Here is a 16,078-nt window from a genome sequence, read left to right as displayed (position 1 = left end):
TGTGGGCTCTGCCGCGCTCAGCCACCCAACAGGTGTCTCCCACCTTCCTTCCAGCCAGCTTCGGGGGCAGGGGGCGCTGGAGAGCTGCAGGGGAATCGTAGGAAAGTGAGGGCTCCACCGCCACCGGACTCTGGACCAGAGCCCCGCCCAGCCTCACAAGTCGTGCCCCGACACCCACACTCAACACTGGGCTTCCACACACAAACAGCCGCGTCCACACACCAACACACCTTGTCACAAGTTCAGGAGCACAGCTGCCCAGTCTCACACGTTCGGTGACATGGTCACCACAGTGCCAATGGCCTGGGCAGGCTGCGATCAGGAGGGGAATCCCTCTGCAAGATGCTTGGGTATGCTGGAGGGTCTGGTCAGAATAGAAGCTTCTCCCCTTGCCTTGACCACCCCTGCCCTGCCCACCCGCTGTCCCCAACTGCAGGCATGCTGCGGTTTGCACACATGCATGCACACGGTGGTGGACCCACAAGGATGCACTCACACACACTCAGAGGTCTTTAAGCTGACTGCACACTCACCGCATGCAGATACACAGCCACACACAGCTTTTGTCTCTTTTGATATTCTATTAGGGACATTTTCTTTTTCTTTTTTTTTTGAGACAGAGTGTTACTCTGTCACCCAGGCTGGAGTGCAGTGGCGCAATCTGGGCTCACTGCAGCCTCTGCCTCCCAAGTTCAAGTGATTCTCCTGCCTCAGCCTCCTGAATAGCTGGGATTAGCTGGGATTACAGGCACCCAACACCAGGCCCGGCTAATTTTTCTCTTTTTAGTAGAGATGGGGTTTCACCATTTTGGCTAGGCTGGTCTTGAACTCCTGACCTCAGTGATCCACCCACCTCAGCCACCCAAAGTACTGGGAATACAGGCGTGAGCTACCGTGCTCAGCCTGTATTATGAAAATTTTGAAACACAGACAAGTGAATAGTGTAATGAACCTCTGGTACTTATCATAGGTTTGTTTCAACAGTGAACAGCACTTCGCCCATGTTCACACACATTCTCCACCCATGTGTGCCTGACTCCCACATGTGTATCTCCAGACCCCCTCAGCCCACTGCTTTGCGCCCTCCCCCAACTATTCCCAAGATGCTGAAATGCCGTTCCTTATTTGGGGATTCTGAGTGGCAGGCTTCTCAGAATTTCTGCTCTGAACAGCCTGAACCCCACTCCTCCCAGGCATCCTCATACTTCCTATTTCTTCCTGTGCCCAAGGGGACCACCTACCAAAGCGAGGTGAGGTGATGCCAAGTGTGTAAGTGAACAGCAGATGTCTGTAGGGGTGACACCTGCATAGGTATGAAACTGGCACCAGGGACTGTCTTCTGACCTCACACCCAGAAGGCAGGAATCCTGACGTGACCTTTGTGTCCTCCCTCCTCCCTTGTCCTCCCCCAATCAGTCCACTTCTCTCAGCCTCAGCTTGCTCTGGCTCAAACCACCAGCTCTTCTGACCAGGATCCCATGATGGGTGCCTCCTCCCTGCTCTCCCCGCCTCCAGCCACCACCCTTCTCTGCACCCTTCTATGCCCAGCTCCTACTGCAGCACTAAGTCCTGGTTCCCTATGGCCCATTCCTGGCCACGCTGAGGCTCAGCCCCGTTCATACCTTTGGCTGCCCCAGTGTCCTCCACCTCAGATTTCAGACCTCTGAGCCCATCAGAACCCCCCAGCCTCCAGAAGCTCCTGTCGGTACTGATGCCTCCTCACCCATGGCTTTGTTTGGTGTTGAGTATCCTGGGGCAGAGCCAAGCCTCCTCCTCTGCCCAACCCTCCCTGATGCTGGGAGGGGAGAATCAGTGAATGTGCCAGGCAGACAGACATGCCCCGGAAGTCTACTGGAAGACTGGAGAGCAGAGGGTAGCGATCCACAGAACCCTTGTGCCCTGCTTGCTCCCTTTCCCCCACCACAACTTCCTCTGGCTGCTTAGAGAAGGTGCATGGACAAAGGTAGGTGGTCAGAGTCTTCCTGGAAAGGTAGGAATTGGCTTGGGGAAATTCCAGTTCTGAGTGTTTGGAGAGTGCTTTGTAGGGTTTGGGTTGACGGGCAAGGGACTGGGCAGTCACTCCCCCAGCTCCCAAATCAATCAAGCGAAGTTAATCCACTTTTGGGGTCTGGGCCAGGAGGGCTCCAACTGGGAAGGGCTGAGGGGAAGGAACATGCTTGACTGGGACTTGGTTTATCTCTCTTCGTCTGTGAAAAGGAAAGGCTGCCTCTCACACCCACAGTCCGGTCCTATACCTCACAGAGACAGAGACAGACCTAGACCTCCAGAGACCCATGCTTCATTCATCCAACACATATTTATTACCTATTTTTTTTTTTTTTTTTGCCAGGCACTGTTGGACACAGGAGCAAATAAAACAAAGTCCTTATTATAATGGTACAATTCTAAGTGGGGGAAATATACAGTGTGTCAGATAGTGATAAGTACCATGGAGAAAAATGTAGCTGGGTTGGGGGGAATAGAAGGGGGGCATTAGTTACCTATTGCTGTGTGACAAATCACCCCATAATTTAGCAGCTTAAAACAAAAAACATGTTCTCACAATTCTGTGGGTCTGGATGGTTCTGACTCATTGTCCTCTAAGGTGCTGTAGTAAAAAGGTTGGCCAGGGCTGCAGTCATCTGCAGGTTTGACTGGGACTGGAGGATCTACTTCCAAGATGGCTCACTTGCATGGCCCTTGGCAGGGGCCCTGTTTCCCTGCAATGTGGGCCTCTCCATAGGATTGGCTGTATGTCCTCTCAACATGGCAGTTGGTTTCCCCCAGAATGATCCGAGACTCTTTAGGCAGCAATGCTTTTTATAGCCTTGTCCTAGAAGTCACACACTGTTATGTGTGCCACATTATTTGTGAAAGTACCTAACTGAGTCTAGCCCACTCAAGGGGAAGGAATTTAGGCTTCACCTCTTGAAGGACAGAGCATCAAAAATTTTGTGAAGGTATTTAAAATCACCATGCAAGAGATAATATTATATAAGTGTTGAAGAACTCAGTGAGCAGGAATTGAAGGAGGGGAGGAAGAGAGCTATGGCTACGTGGATACCTAGGGATGAGCACTGCGGTCAGAATAGCAGGTGCAAATATCCTCAGACAGAATTTTGCTTGGTGTTGAAAGAAAAGCAAGGAGGCCGCTGGGTCGGAATAGGGGGGCTGAAGGGGTGAGTGGTTGGAATGTCTGATCAGAGGAAACATGGACCTTGGAGTAGGCCCTTGTAAGGAGTGAAAGGACAGAATGAGATGGAAAGCCATTGGATATGTCTCGGCAGAGAGTGAAAGTCTGACTGGCTGCTGCAAGGAGAACCCTCCACACAGGATGCATGTGTAATCAGTTAAGGGACCACTGCAATAGTCTATAGGCAACAGATGATGGTGTCTTAGACCAGGGTGGGGGCAGTGGAGGTGAGAAGACATGGTTAGAGTCTGGATATATTCTGCAGACAAAAACAGTATTTGATGATGGATCGGATCTGGGATGTGAAACAGACGTGTCCAAAATGACTCTGGGCGACTGGGTAAATGTAGGTGCCCTTAATTCAGAGAGTAAAGACTACAAGATGGTGGTGGTGTGGGGCTGGGAAAGAATTTGGTTTGTTTTGGATATCTCAAATCTGAGATACCTATTAGACAGCCAAGTGGAGATGCTGAGTAGAGATGAAGGCAGTAAGATTTCCAACTCCGGTGCTCAGGGAAGAGATTTAGGCTGAGATAAAAATTTAGAAGTCAAGATATATAGATGGTAAAGTCACAGAATCACCTGGGAAGGGGTGTAAATAGAGAAGAGGTTTGAGGACTAAGCCCAAGAAAGTCAGAGAATGAGGAGATAGGAATCCAGTAGCTGGGTGCAGTGGCTCACACCTGTAATCCCAGCACTTTGTAAGGCCAAGCGGGCAGATCACTTGAGGTCCGGAGTTTGAGACCAGCCTGGCCAATGTGGTGAAACTCTGTCTCTACTAAAAAAAAAAAAAAAAAAAATCCAGTAAAGGAGGCAATTAAGGAAGAGTAGTGTCCCAGAAGCTAAGAGTGCCTTCAGAGTGATTACCTGTGTCAAATGAAAGCTGAGAATTATGAAATGACCAACAGATTTAGCAGCAGAGATTAGGAGGGGCCTGGGAGCCTAGTCCTTTGTGGACGTTTGGGAGGAATGACAGGGCAAGCTGGGTCATCCCTGACACGTGGACTCTGAGCCTAGAGGCAGAGCTGGGTTAGAGTAGGAATCCCCCAAGGAGGCATGGCTTTGCAACCTGGGGTCAATGGAGAGGAGCCAGCCAGAGCCTACTATGCCTGACACGGTGGTAATGGGGGTGAAGAGTCGGGGTCAGGATGGCCAACTTACCTGGACTCCACATTCAGTCACAAATTGACTTTTCATGTTGTTTCTAAATGCAGTTATACATATAGTCTTTCAGATTTGTGTTCATTAAAATCTTAAAATATCTAATTTTTATAACCATGTTTCTTCCGTTTTTAAAACACCAGGAATCCTGAGAAGCAGGAGTGATCTATGCCTTACCCTCAGAACAAGGCCAGGATGAGGGTGAGGCATACTTGGTGTGTAGGATGCAGAAGTTAAGGCAAGAGCAGGATCTTTGGGAATGAATGCACTTTAGGCACCTCTCTTGCCTTACCTGAATCCTGGCCCTACCTACCTCACAAACTGCCAGGTAGTGTGCCTGCCTTTCACTGTGGGAGCCTCCACATTAGTGGTGGGTCCTGGAGAAGGTAGACCATAGACTGGAGGAACTCCTGTTCTGGGTGGGGGCAGACACCACGCTGGGAGCCCCCAAAAAAAGCCAACTGAGAACAACTATGCCTTTCAGCTAAAAAGTGGATGCACACTGCCACCCTGTGGCCATCCAGGGGAAGATTCTTAGGCCTGTTCCCAGGATTGCACCAGCAGAGGTAAGGCCAAGACACACTCCAGGTCACCCTGCCCTGAATTTCTCAAATTGTGGCATTCACAGCTGTGTTGGAGAGAATCATTGAACAGGCTGATCTCTGGCAATGGAGCTCAATAGTCTGAGCTACTGACTCAAAGAGTGTCTTAGGTGATTCTAAGGCACACTCAAGTATATAGTACCTACTAGTCAAAAGCCACTGTCTTGTCAGGCACAGTGGCTTGTTTCTGTTATCCCAGTTACTCTGGAGACTGAGGGAAGATCACTTGAGGCCAGGAGCTGGAGATCAGCTGAGGCAACATAGCAAGACCCCGTCTCTAAAAAAAATTTAAAAAGCTAACCAGGCATGGTGGCATTTGCCTATAGTCCCAGCTACTCATAAGGCTAAGGCAGAAAGATTGTTTGGGACCACGAGTTCAAGGCTGCAGGGAGCTATGATCATGTCGCTGTGCCACTGCACTCCAGCCTGGGCAACAGAAGAGACCCCATCTCTTAAAAAAAAAAAACCATGAATTACACAGCAAGAGAGAGATCTTCCTGAGGTCCCCAGGAGTCAGAGGCTTTTTCCGGCTGCTCAGACACACTAAAAGATGGAACAGATCAACAAATCTTTATTAACAGAAACAGACAGATGGACAGAGAATGCAGCAGGGGCTGTCTGAAAACTGTGTTGTGTGTGTGTGTGTTGTGTGTGTGTGTAAGAGGCCTTCTCCAGGCCAGGAAGGCCCCCTTGGAATTTGGCCCACCTGTCTAGATCCCCTCCTCAGTGGCGGGTACTGGGCTGAAACCAGCTTCTGCATCATATCCCCAAAGGAAGAATGGGGGCCTTTCTGGAATGGAAGATGCTGACTTCAAGCATTCTTCACATTACTCTGGTTCCCCAGCTGAGCTTGGTTGCTGAGGGGGTTGGGGACAAGCCACAGGGGCACTTGCATAGCAGGGGAGTAGAATGGGGATAAGGCATATGGTGAGGACAGGGGAGAAGGGGAAGGGCATCATAGCTGCGGGTGAAGGGGGCCTCCAAAAGGCAGCTCCTCTTCCCCCTCATGCCCTCAAATTGCTGCTGGGTTGAGGAGTCAGACTGAGGCAGTATGATACCCTCCCCCATCCTTAACTTCAGAACCCCAGTTTGGTGGGGAGGGGGTGGGAAGCTGGAGCTCTGGAAAGGCCTGAGTTAGTGAGTCAAGCTTGTGATGTGTGTGTTTGAACACAACTGGCTCCCTTGGTACACCAGGGGCTCCCTATCCAGATGGGTGTGAGTGCATGGTCCTACTGTACACACAGGTCTCAGTATCTATATGTGTCTCATTTGTTCCCATGGTTCTCTGTGTTTGGATACATAAGCATGGATATCCCTGCTCATACAGCAGGAACTCAGGATCTGCATGGTGTGAGTATATCCCTGTCTGTAAACATGGGCTCCAGCAAGTGGATATGTGCGGGCCTGCCCGCTCCTGTCCATCCACAGGTCTTCCTTCAGGCCTGGCTGGTCAAGGGTCCTGGCCGAAGAGGTAGGTGGTGAGCTCAAGCCGGAGGCCCCGAGCATAGGAGCGAAGAGTATAGAAGAGGGTGAGGAAGTCCTGGGTGCTGAAGACAGTGTCGGCCAGCGCGAAGGCCAGGGTGGATGGGATGACACCCCGGCCGTACTCCACCATCCATGTGTTTGGCCCCCACTCCACAGCTGTTGCCTCACCAGGCCCGTGCACTACCGTCTCCCCTGGGGGACAGGGAGCACCCAAGTGAAGAGCCAGCTCTGCCTTGCCCTTACATGGCTGCTGCTTTCCTGGCCCATGGACTAACTTGGGGTGGGGAATGGAGAGGGAGCTTCAGAAAAACAAAAGGCCCTACCTCACCGGGCTGGCCCATACGGCTACTCCTAAATGTTCTGTGGCATCATCTGACCCATGTCCTCTCTTGGGGGAAGCCATAGACGGCTACCTCGCTTGGCCATGGGCCCACTGTATGGAAGTTTGCACTCCCAAGCCTCACTCGAAACAAGCAGAAATTTAGCTAAACCTGGGCTGGGCTTGTAGCTAGGAAAGGGGGTAGTTCCAGGACTTGTGAGGCTTTACCTGAAAAGTGTAGCTGTTCAACCACCATGCCTGCGATGCATAAACCCAACCTCAAATATACTGGGAAGTTCAACGCTCTATTTCTTAAGCAAATTGTTTCGCTATTTAAAAAAAAAAAGATAACTGTCTGTATTGTCTTTTGGAGTATTGAGAGCATTTCTGATTACCCACTGTCTCCCCAACAGTTGTTGGAATACTGTCTGGGCAAAATTGTGCCTGGGCAGATAAAAATCAGACATGTTTAACAGGAAGTTGTTATGTTTTGTTTCCCCTTGACAGAGGAAAGCAAGAGTCCCTCAGCTCTGCCCCAACCAATCACCTGTGGCTTATGGGAGGGTGGAGGAAGGGAACCATGAGGAGGGACCCCCAACACACTCCTTTTCCATGCCATGCTCCCCGCAATTGTGGGCACCCCCCGCGTGAAGGCACCCACTTCTCTGACAGAGCCTTCTTACCCACCTGGGTAGAAGACCTCACTTTTGGTGGTGCCCTCTCTCCACTGGTGGAAGGTGCCAGAGATGATGGTATCCGAGATCTCAGCCCAGTAGCGCCCTAAGTGACAATCGCATGGACACTATCAGGGTATTCGCGCCATCGCACGGCCCAGCCAAACATCAGAAAGGAGGGCATGGGCCCTTCTACAACCCCAGCCTCCCAGTCCGGCCTGCCGCTAGCACTGACCCGAGTGGCCGCGGGAGCCTAGGGCGGTGCCGAAGAGCAGCACATACTCGGACAGCGAGGCATGCAGAAGGCACATGGCGCCCATCCAGCCGCCCGCATTCACGAACACCCACTGCAGCTCCTCGTCGGGCAGCACGTGGCCTGGGTGCAGCCGCCGCAGCTCCACGATCAGCCGAGAGAAGGCCAGCTCGTGGTCCAGCCCTGGCGGAGGCAGAGGGGCGGCGGAGTCAGGGCCCGCACCGGTCCTGGGTCCGGGGATGGCGCCTTCGGAACCCTAGGCTCCGCTCCCGGGCCGGCCGTTCCCCTCCCCGCCCTCTGCCCGCTCACCAGCGTACTGCCGCGCCAACTGCGCTATCTCTTCGCGCTGGAAGACGAAGCTCTGCGTACCCAGCCAGAGCCAGACGACCTGGGTCAGCACCGCTGCGACAGCCAGGAGCAGCGCGGCCCACGCCCACCGCCGGCCCACGGCCCACTGCATCCCGGCGGGCGGTCTAGCACGGCGCAACGCAGGAGCGAGCCGAGGCCTGAGGCTTTGCACTCACCGCCTCGGAGCCCGCAGGCTGCCCACGGAGCACTCCTCCGCCACCGCCGTGGTACGGCTCGCCCTGACCAATCGGAGCGGCCAGTCACCTTGGCACCGCCCCTTCGGTCGAACCATTTCCTCGGGGGGAGCACGGAGGAGTGGGGCGGCGCCGCGCTAGGGAGGCGAGGGGGTGGGGACTAAGTCGCCCAGCTGCAGATGGCAGGGTCTTCAGGTGAGGTCTGACCTAGCGCCACTCTACATACGGATAGGGGTGGGGGTAGCGAGACCCAGAATGGACTGGCTCGCCCGAGTTCACTGGCTGGTTGAAGCAGACGAACCCGGAAGTGGAGCCTTCTGGGACTCAACGATTGTTAGGGCCCGCCTTTACCGGGACTGAAGGGGAGGGGAGGCAGTTCAAGCTGGGAGCCCTAGGGTGGGCATTCCAGAGGCGATGACACCTGAACTGTGTCTTTAAGAGCGCGCAGAAGGGGCACGCCAGTTCGCAGGGACCGGCCCCTAGAGCAAAGGTCCCCGAGGAGCGACAGCTTGGGGTCTTCAGGGGCCTACGATTCCTTCTCTGTTATGCAGCACAAAATGTGAGAGGAGGCCTTGTAAACCAGCTGAGGGTTATCAGCAGGGGAGGAAGGGGATTAGATTTTGCCACCGAGTGGCACAGGGCTGCCGAGTGGAGGGGAGCAAGATGAGTCAGGGAGACCATGACCATGGGCCAGGTAAGAAGGAAGGTCTGTGTCAGTGGAGATGGAAGAAAGAAATGAGCTTAACAACTCTGGAAATGAAGTTGGTAGGGCTTGATCTCTTCTTCCTGGAATACTCTTTCCCCCTTTACCCTATCCCCACTTTCCCCTTATTTGGCTAACATCCTTTGCATGTCTAGTGGGCAGTTGAGTGTCCAGGTCTGGAAGCTCAACTCCAGTCTGGAGATAGAGCTGGGAGTTGTCATTCATTCAGATATTTTGTTGGCACTTGTATGTGCCAAGTTCTGTAGTGACCATTAGGGATATGGGTAGAAACAATGGTCCCACTCCCCAGCTTAGAGATCTCACTGGGGAGTCTACAGAAAACCTCTAAGAATTGATAATCTCTCACAGGGAGAGAGAATAGAGTAAGATAAGGCTAAAGACAGAGCCCTGGAGATCACCAAAAGCAAAGGGTAGGCAGAGGAAGCAAAAAGGAAAAGAACAAAAGAGAAAAGAGGCAGCATTGTACAGTGATTAAGAAATAAACTCTGGGCTGGGCGCGGTGGCTCAAGCCTGTAATCCCAGCACTTTGGGAGGCCGAGACGGGCGGATCACGAGGTCTAACACGGTGAAACCCCGTCTCTACTAAAAATACAAAAACTACCCGGGCGAGGTGGCGGGCGCCTGTAGTCCCAGCTACTCGGGAGGCTGAGGCAGGAGAATGGCGTAAACCCGGGAGGCGGAGCTTGCAGTGAGCTGAGATCTGGCCACTGCACTCCAGTCCCGGCGACAGAGCGATACTCCGCCTCAAAAAAAAAAAAAAAAAAGAAATAAACTCTGGAGATCACCAAAAGCAAAGGGTAGGCAGAGGAAGCAAAAAGGAAAAGAAACAAAAGAGAAAAGAGGCAGCATTGTACAGTGATTAAGAAATAAACTCTGGAGCTGGACTGCCTGAGTTCAAAGCCTGGCTCCTGCTACCTACTAGTTGTCTGATCTTGGGCAGGTTACTTAAAATCTCTGTAACTTAGTTTTCTTACCTGTAAAATGGAATGGACAAAAGTACCCACCTCATAGTACATATCTTCATTGTGATGAGATTAGATGGGTTAATATTTGTAAAGCAGTTAGTGCCCCACCCCACATGATGAGCATTTTACGTGATGGTTATATATATAAAACACAAAAGAACTGGAAGAGAGTACCTTCATACATTTTTGACCTTAAAGAAGGAAACTGAGCCTGGGCGAGGTGGTTCATCCCTGTAATCCCAACACTTTGGGAGGCTGAGGCAGACGGAACACTTGAGTCCAGGTATTCGAGACCAGCCTGGGCAACATGGTGAAACCCCATCTCTGCAACAAGTACAAAAATTAGTCAGGAGTAGGTGCGCACACTTGTAGTCCCAGCTACTCAGGAGGCTGAAGTGCGAGGATCACTTGAACCTGGGAAGTGGAGGTTGCAGTGAGCCAACAGAGCAATACCCTGCCTCAAAAAAAAAAAAAAAAAAAAAAAAAAAAGGGCTGGGCACAGTGGCATACGCCTGTAATCCCAGCACTTTGGGAGGCCAAGGCGGGCAGCCAGATTTCCTGAGCTCAGAAGTTCGAGACCACCCTGGGCAACATGGTGAAACCTTGTCTCTACTAAAATACAAAAAATTAGCCGGGCGTGGTGGCAGGTGCCTGTAGTCCCAGCTACTCGGGAGGCTGAAGCAGGAGAATCGCTTGAACCCAGAAGGTGGAGGTTGCAATGAGCCAAGATCATGCCACTATACTCCAGCCTGGGCAACAGAGGGAGACCCTGTCTCCAGAAAGAAAAAGAAAAAGGGGCTGGGCACAGTGGCTCACGCCTGTAATCCCAACACTTTGGGAGGCCGAGGCAGGTGGATCACCTGAGGTCGGGGGTTTGAGACCAGCCTGACCAACATGGAGAAACCCTGTCTCTACTAAAAATACAAAATTAGCTGGGCGTGGTGGCACATGCTGGTAATCCCAGCTACTCGGGAGGCTGAGGCAGGAGAATCACTTGAACACAGGAGGCGGAGGTTGTGGTGAGCCGAGATCGTGCCATTGCATTCCAACCTGGGTGTGAAAGAGCGAAACGTCGTCTCAAACAAAACAGTCCAGGCGCAGTGGCTCACGCCTGTAATCCCAGCCCTTTGGGAGGCCGAGGCAGGCGGATCACGAGGTCAGGAGTTCGAGATCAGCCTGACCAACATGGTGAAACCCCATCTCTACTAAAAAATACAAAAATCAGCCAAGCATGGTGGCGCGTGCCACTCACTTGGCCCAGATACTCGGGAGGCTGAGGCAGGAGAATTGTTTGAACCCAGGAGGTGGAGGTTGCAGTGAGCAGAGATTGCGCTATTGCACTCCTGCCTGGGCAACAGAGTGAGACTCTGTCTCAAAAGAGAAAAACAAACAAACAAAAACAACAGTGAGGAAAAAAAGAAAAAGCTGAGGCAAAATTAATATAGAGAGTTTATTTGGGCCAAGGTAGAGAACAACTGCTTGGGACACACTTCCAAGTTGCCTTGGGGAGTGTTGATACAAGCATTTTTTATTTTTATTTTATAAGTGGTTTTTATTTTTATTTTTTATTTTCTTGGAGATGGATTCTTACTCTGTTGCCTAGGCTGGAGTGCAGTGGTGCAATCTTGGCTCACTGCAACCCCTGCCTCCCAGGTTCAAGCTATCCTCCTCCCTCAGCCTCCCGAGTAGCTGGGACCACAGGTGTGTGTCACCATGCGTGGCTAATTTTTGTATTTTTAGTGGAGACAGGTTTTTGCCATGTTGAGGCTGGTCTCTAACTCCTGACCTCAGGTGACCCACCCTCCTTGGCCTCCCAAAGTGTGGGATTACAGGTATGAGCCATTGTGCCTGGTCACTTTATTTTAACTTAATTTTTTTTTTTTTTTTTTGAGACGGAGTCTCCACTGTTGCCCAGGCTGGAGTGCAGTGGCACAATCTCAGCTCACTGCAACCTCCGCCTCTCGGTTCAAGCAATTCTCCTGCCTCAGCCTCTTGAGTAGCTGGAACTACAGGCGCCCGCCACCACATCCAGCTAATTGTTTTGTATTTTTAGTAGAGACAGGGTTTCACCAGGTTGGCCAGGCTGGTCTTGAACTCCTGACCTCGTGATTCGCCCACCTCAGCCTCCCAAATTGCTGGGGTTACAGGCGTGAGCCACTGCGCCAGGCCCATGCTGTCACATTTTAATGCCTCTCTGGGCCTGATAATTAAAAGGGGCTGGCATTTCTCAGATAAAAAGTTTTTTTTCTTTCTCAGGAGTGATGGAATGGGCCAGGCGCAGTGGGTCATGCCTGTAATCCCAGCCCTTTGGGAGGCTGAGGTGGCCGGATCACCTGAGGTTGGCAGTTCAAAAGCAGCCTGACCAACATGAAGAAACCCCATCTGTACTAAAAATAAAAAATTAGCCAGGTGTGGTGGCGCATACCTGTAATCCCAGCTACTCGGGAGGCTGAGGCCAGAGAATCACTTGAACCTGGGAGGCAGAGGTTGCGGTGAGCTGAGATCATGCCATTGCACTCCAGCCTGGGCAACGAGAACGAAACTCCCATCTGAAAAAAAAAGAAAGTGATGGAATGAAGGGTTAACACAGTGAAGTATAATTGAGAGATTGAATAATATGATGGGACATGATAATTAGACTTCTCAGTAGGGGTATGTGGCAGAGACAATGCTATACATTCACAAATCCATTTCCTCTTGCTCTTGGACCGCTAGATTACATTCCACAGTCTACTCTGCATCATGTGATTGCATTCTGGCCAATGAAATATAGATAGAAATAGAAATGATGTATGACATTTGCAGGGCTGGCTCCTAAAGTCTCCTCTGAAATTCTGGGGTTTTTTTTTTCTCTCTCTCTCATTTTAAGAGACAGGATTGTGCTATGTCACTCCCAGACTGGTATCAAACTCTTGGGCTCAAGTGATCTCCCACCTTGGCTTCTAAAGTAGCTGGGGGACTACAGGCACATACTACCATGCCCAGCTTGAAGTTCTTTACATTTTCTTTCTTCCCTCACCTATTACTGTAGTTATAGAGGATCTCTAGTGGAGTATTCTGAGACCCTAGGAAATGGCATAGCTACTAGATGGATGGCACCTGGATCCCTAAATGCTGCTTGGAACAGGCCTCCCTGTTATCCCCAGAATTGACTGTAGTGCTAAGCCATTGAGTTTTGGGAGTGTTTGTTACAGCAACTAAGATTACTTACCCTGACAAATATAGGGCAAAAGATGTGTTACAATATACCATGCAGCTAAGAGTAGAGGCCAGGAAGATGGCCTATGTTTTTAAGAAACAGCAAGCTGGGCATGGTGGCTCATGCCTGTAATCCCAGTACTTTGGGAGGCAGAGGCAGGCAGATCACCTGACGTCAGGAGTTTGGGACCAGCCTGGCCAACATGATGAAACCCTGTCTCTACTACAAATACAAAAATTAGCCGGGTGTGGTGGTGCATGCCTGTAATCCCAGCTACTGGGGAGGCTGAGGCAGGAGAATCACTTGAATCCAGGAGGTGGTGAGCCTAGATTGCACCACTGTACTCCAGCCTGGGTGACAGGGTGAGACTCCATCTAAAAAAAAAAAAAAGAAACTTGGGAAAGAAATTAAGGATAAAGAAGGGATTATCTAGAGGAGAATGCAGGATTGAGGGAACATACTTTTGTATTGGTTCTGGCTTCTGTGGCATTTCTGACTGGACAACTCACTAAGAACCCTGAGCAGCAGGGATTAGCCCCCAAATTTGGTCTCTGCTCCCCATTCCAAGAACAGCTTTCTGGGATCATCTGGGCCTACAGCTCCCCTATCTGGTCTTTCAGAAAGCTTTTCCAGGTGTAGTGGCTTACACCTGTAATCCCAGCACTCTGGGAAGGCCGAGATGGGCGGATTACCTGAGGTCAGGTGTTCAAGACCAGCCTGGCCAACATGGGGAAATCCTGTCTCTAAAAAATACAAAAATTAGCCGAGTATGATGGTGGGTGCCTGTAATCGCAGCTACTCAGGAGGCTGAGGCAGGAGGATCACTTGAACCTGGGAGGCAGAGGTTGCGGTGAGCCAAGAGTAAGCCACTGCATTCCAGCCTGGGCAACAGAGTGAAACTCCGTCTCCAAAAAGAAAAGAAAAAAGAAAAAAAAACACATAAAAATTATAGAAATGGTCAACCAGCAGCCCTCAGAGGTGCTCTGTCTATGGAGTAGCCATTTTTTTATTCCTTCACTTTCCTAATAAACTTGCTTTGACTTCACACTATGGACTCACCTTGAATTCTTTCTTGCATGAGATCCAAGAATCCTCTCTTGGGGTCTGGATCGGGATCCTTTTACTGTAACAACACCTCTGGGATCTGGGAGGGAGGGAGCTGGGTAGGCCCCATCTTAGTCATTCTCCTCTTCCTCCAAAAAATGACCTTGGGGAGTCATAGAGGAGAGTTATGGAGATGTTCCTGAAAGATGTTCCTGATGGGGGTCAGGATTTAGTTAGCATGATTCAGGGTGTGGCACTGAAGCACTAGTGTTCTTGGGAAAATGGAGCTGTCTACAAACTCTAGTCACTCAAACAAATATAACTGAGAGAACAGAAAAGCAGATCTCCTGTTCCTGTCTCACCTCTTTGGGTAGTATGAACAGCCAGTGGGACAGGTAAAACCCCCGTTTCTCAGTCCCCAGCTCCCTGTCCCCTACAGTCTGAGGACCTTAGGGCAGAGATCAAGTAAATGACCCATGACCTAGTTTTTGCAGCCCAATTGCAAAACACCTGGCTTGGTTTGGCCTGGACTGGGGGAAGAGACGTCCCTGCTATGGCTCAACTTCTAAGTCACTGGGTTTCTGTCCTACATTCCACTGAAGTCCCAGAGGCATCTCACAGCACTGGGAAGAGTCTTGGAAACTCGCATTCAAATCTCAGCTTGGCCACTAATTCTCTGGGTGACCTTGAGTCCTCTGGTCCCCACTGTGAAATGGGGAAGAGGTTTAGACAATATTTAGATGGCTCTTTAAAAATACCAGGGGGCCGCCGTTTGGGAGGCTGAGGCGGGAGGATCACTTGAAGTCAGGAGTTCAAGACCAGCCTGGCAACACGTGAAACCCCATCTCTACTAAAAATACAAAAATTAGCCGGGTGTGGTGGCATGAACCTATAATCCCAGCTACTCAGGAGACTGAGGCAGGAGAATCGCTTGAACCCAGGAGGTGGAGGTTGCAGTGAGCCAAGATCACACCACTGTACTCCAGCCTGGGTGGCAGAGTGAGACTCTCTCTCAAAGGAAAAAAAAAAAAGTACCAGGGGAGGAATTCATTTGAATTTTATCCTAGTGTTAGCCAATTGGTCCGATCCAAGGAAAATTTAGAAAAGGGAAGGGGATGTGTAAAGGAAACACTAGGCCCCACCTAGATGGTGGCTGGGGCCGGGCGCGGTGGCTCAAGTCTGTAATCCCAGCACTTTGGGAGGCCGAGATGGGCGGATCACAAGGTCAGGAGATCGAGACCATCCTGGCTAACACGGTGAAACCCCATCTCTACTAAAAAAAATATGAAAAATTAGCCGGGCGTGTTGGAGGGCACCTGTAGTCCCAGCTACTCGGGAGGCTGAGGCAGGAGAATGGCGTAAACCCGGGAGGCGGAGCTTGCAGTGAGCTGAGATCTGGCCACTGCACTCCAGCCTAGGCAGGAGAATGGCGTAAACCCGGGAGGCGGAGCTTGCAGTGAGCTGAGATCTGGCCACTGCACTCCAGCCTAGGCGACAGAGCGAGACTCCGTTTCAAAAAAAAAAAAAAAAAAAAAGATGGTGGCTGGAGCTTCTGATAGTCCTATACTCCCCACATTTTCAGATTTTGTTTTTTTTAGACGAGGTCTCGCTCTGTTGCCAGGCTGGAGTGCAGTGGCGCAATCTCGGCTCACTGCAACCTCTGCCTCCTGGGTTCAAGTGATTCTCCTGCCTCAGCCTCCTGAGGAGCTGGGACTATAGGTGCGCGCCACTACGCCCAGCTTTTTGTTGTTGTTGTTGTTGGCCAGGATAGTCTCAATGTCTTGACCTCGTGATCCGCCCGCCTTGGTCTCCCAAAGTGTTGGGATTACAGGCGTGAGCCACCGAGCCCGGCCATTTATAGATTTTTTATAGCTCTTTTACCCCTCCCACTTCTTGTGCTGTCTTGGTGTGTGTGTA

General features: G+C 51.1%; 1 protein-coding gene across 6 annotated transcripts; it reads right to left on the bottom strand.

Annotated features, from left to right (window-relative positions):
* Window positions 1-5,507: 5,507 nt before the first annotated feature.
* SIGMAR1 (sigma non-opioid intracellular receptor 1) lies at window positions 5,508-8,845 on the bottom strand. Of its 6 annotated transcripts, none has more exons than XM_011950507.1 (4): window positions 7,997-8,845; window positions 7,670-7,870; window positions 7,448-7,540; window positions 5,508-6,633 (listed from the first exon to the last, which is right to left on the bottom strand). In XM_011950507.1, the coding sequence occupies exons 1-4, from the start codon at window positions 8,145-8,147 to the stop codon at window positions 6,407-6,409; spliced, it is 672 nt and encodes a 223-aa protein (XP_011805897.1). In that variant the 5' UTR covers window positions 8,148-8,845; the 3' UTR covers window positions 5,508-6,406. The 6 variants fall into 6 exon arrangements, with proteins under 6 accessions (XP_011805897.1, XP_011805901.1, XP_011805902.1 ...); XM_011950511.1 differs by having other exon boundaries at window positions 5,508-6,415; XM_011950512.1 differs by having other exon boundaries at window positions 7,717-7,870; window positions 7,997-8,276.
* Between the last annotated feature and the right edge of the window lie 7,233 nt (window positions 8,846-16,078).

The sequence above is a fragment of the Colobus angolensis genome, unplaced genomic scaffold, assembly GCF_000951035.1.
Source record: "Colobus angolensis palliatus isolate OR3802 unplaced genomic scaffold, Cang.pa_1.0 Scaffold308, whole genome shotgun sequence".
Lineage (NCBI taxonomy): Eukaryota > Metazoa > Chordata > Mammalia > Primates > Cercopithecidae > Colobus > Colobus angolensis.
This window is presented reverse-complemented; position numbering and strand designations above follow the sequence as displayed.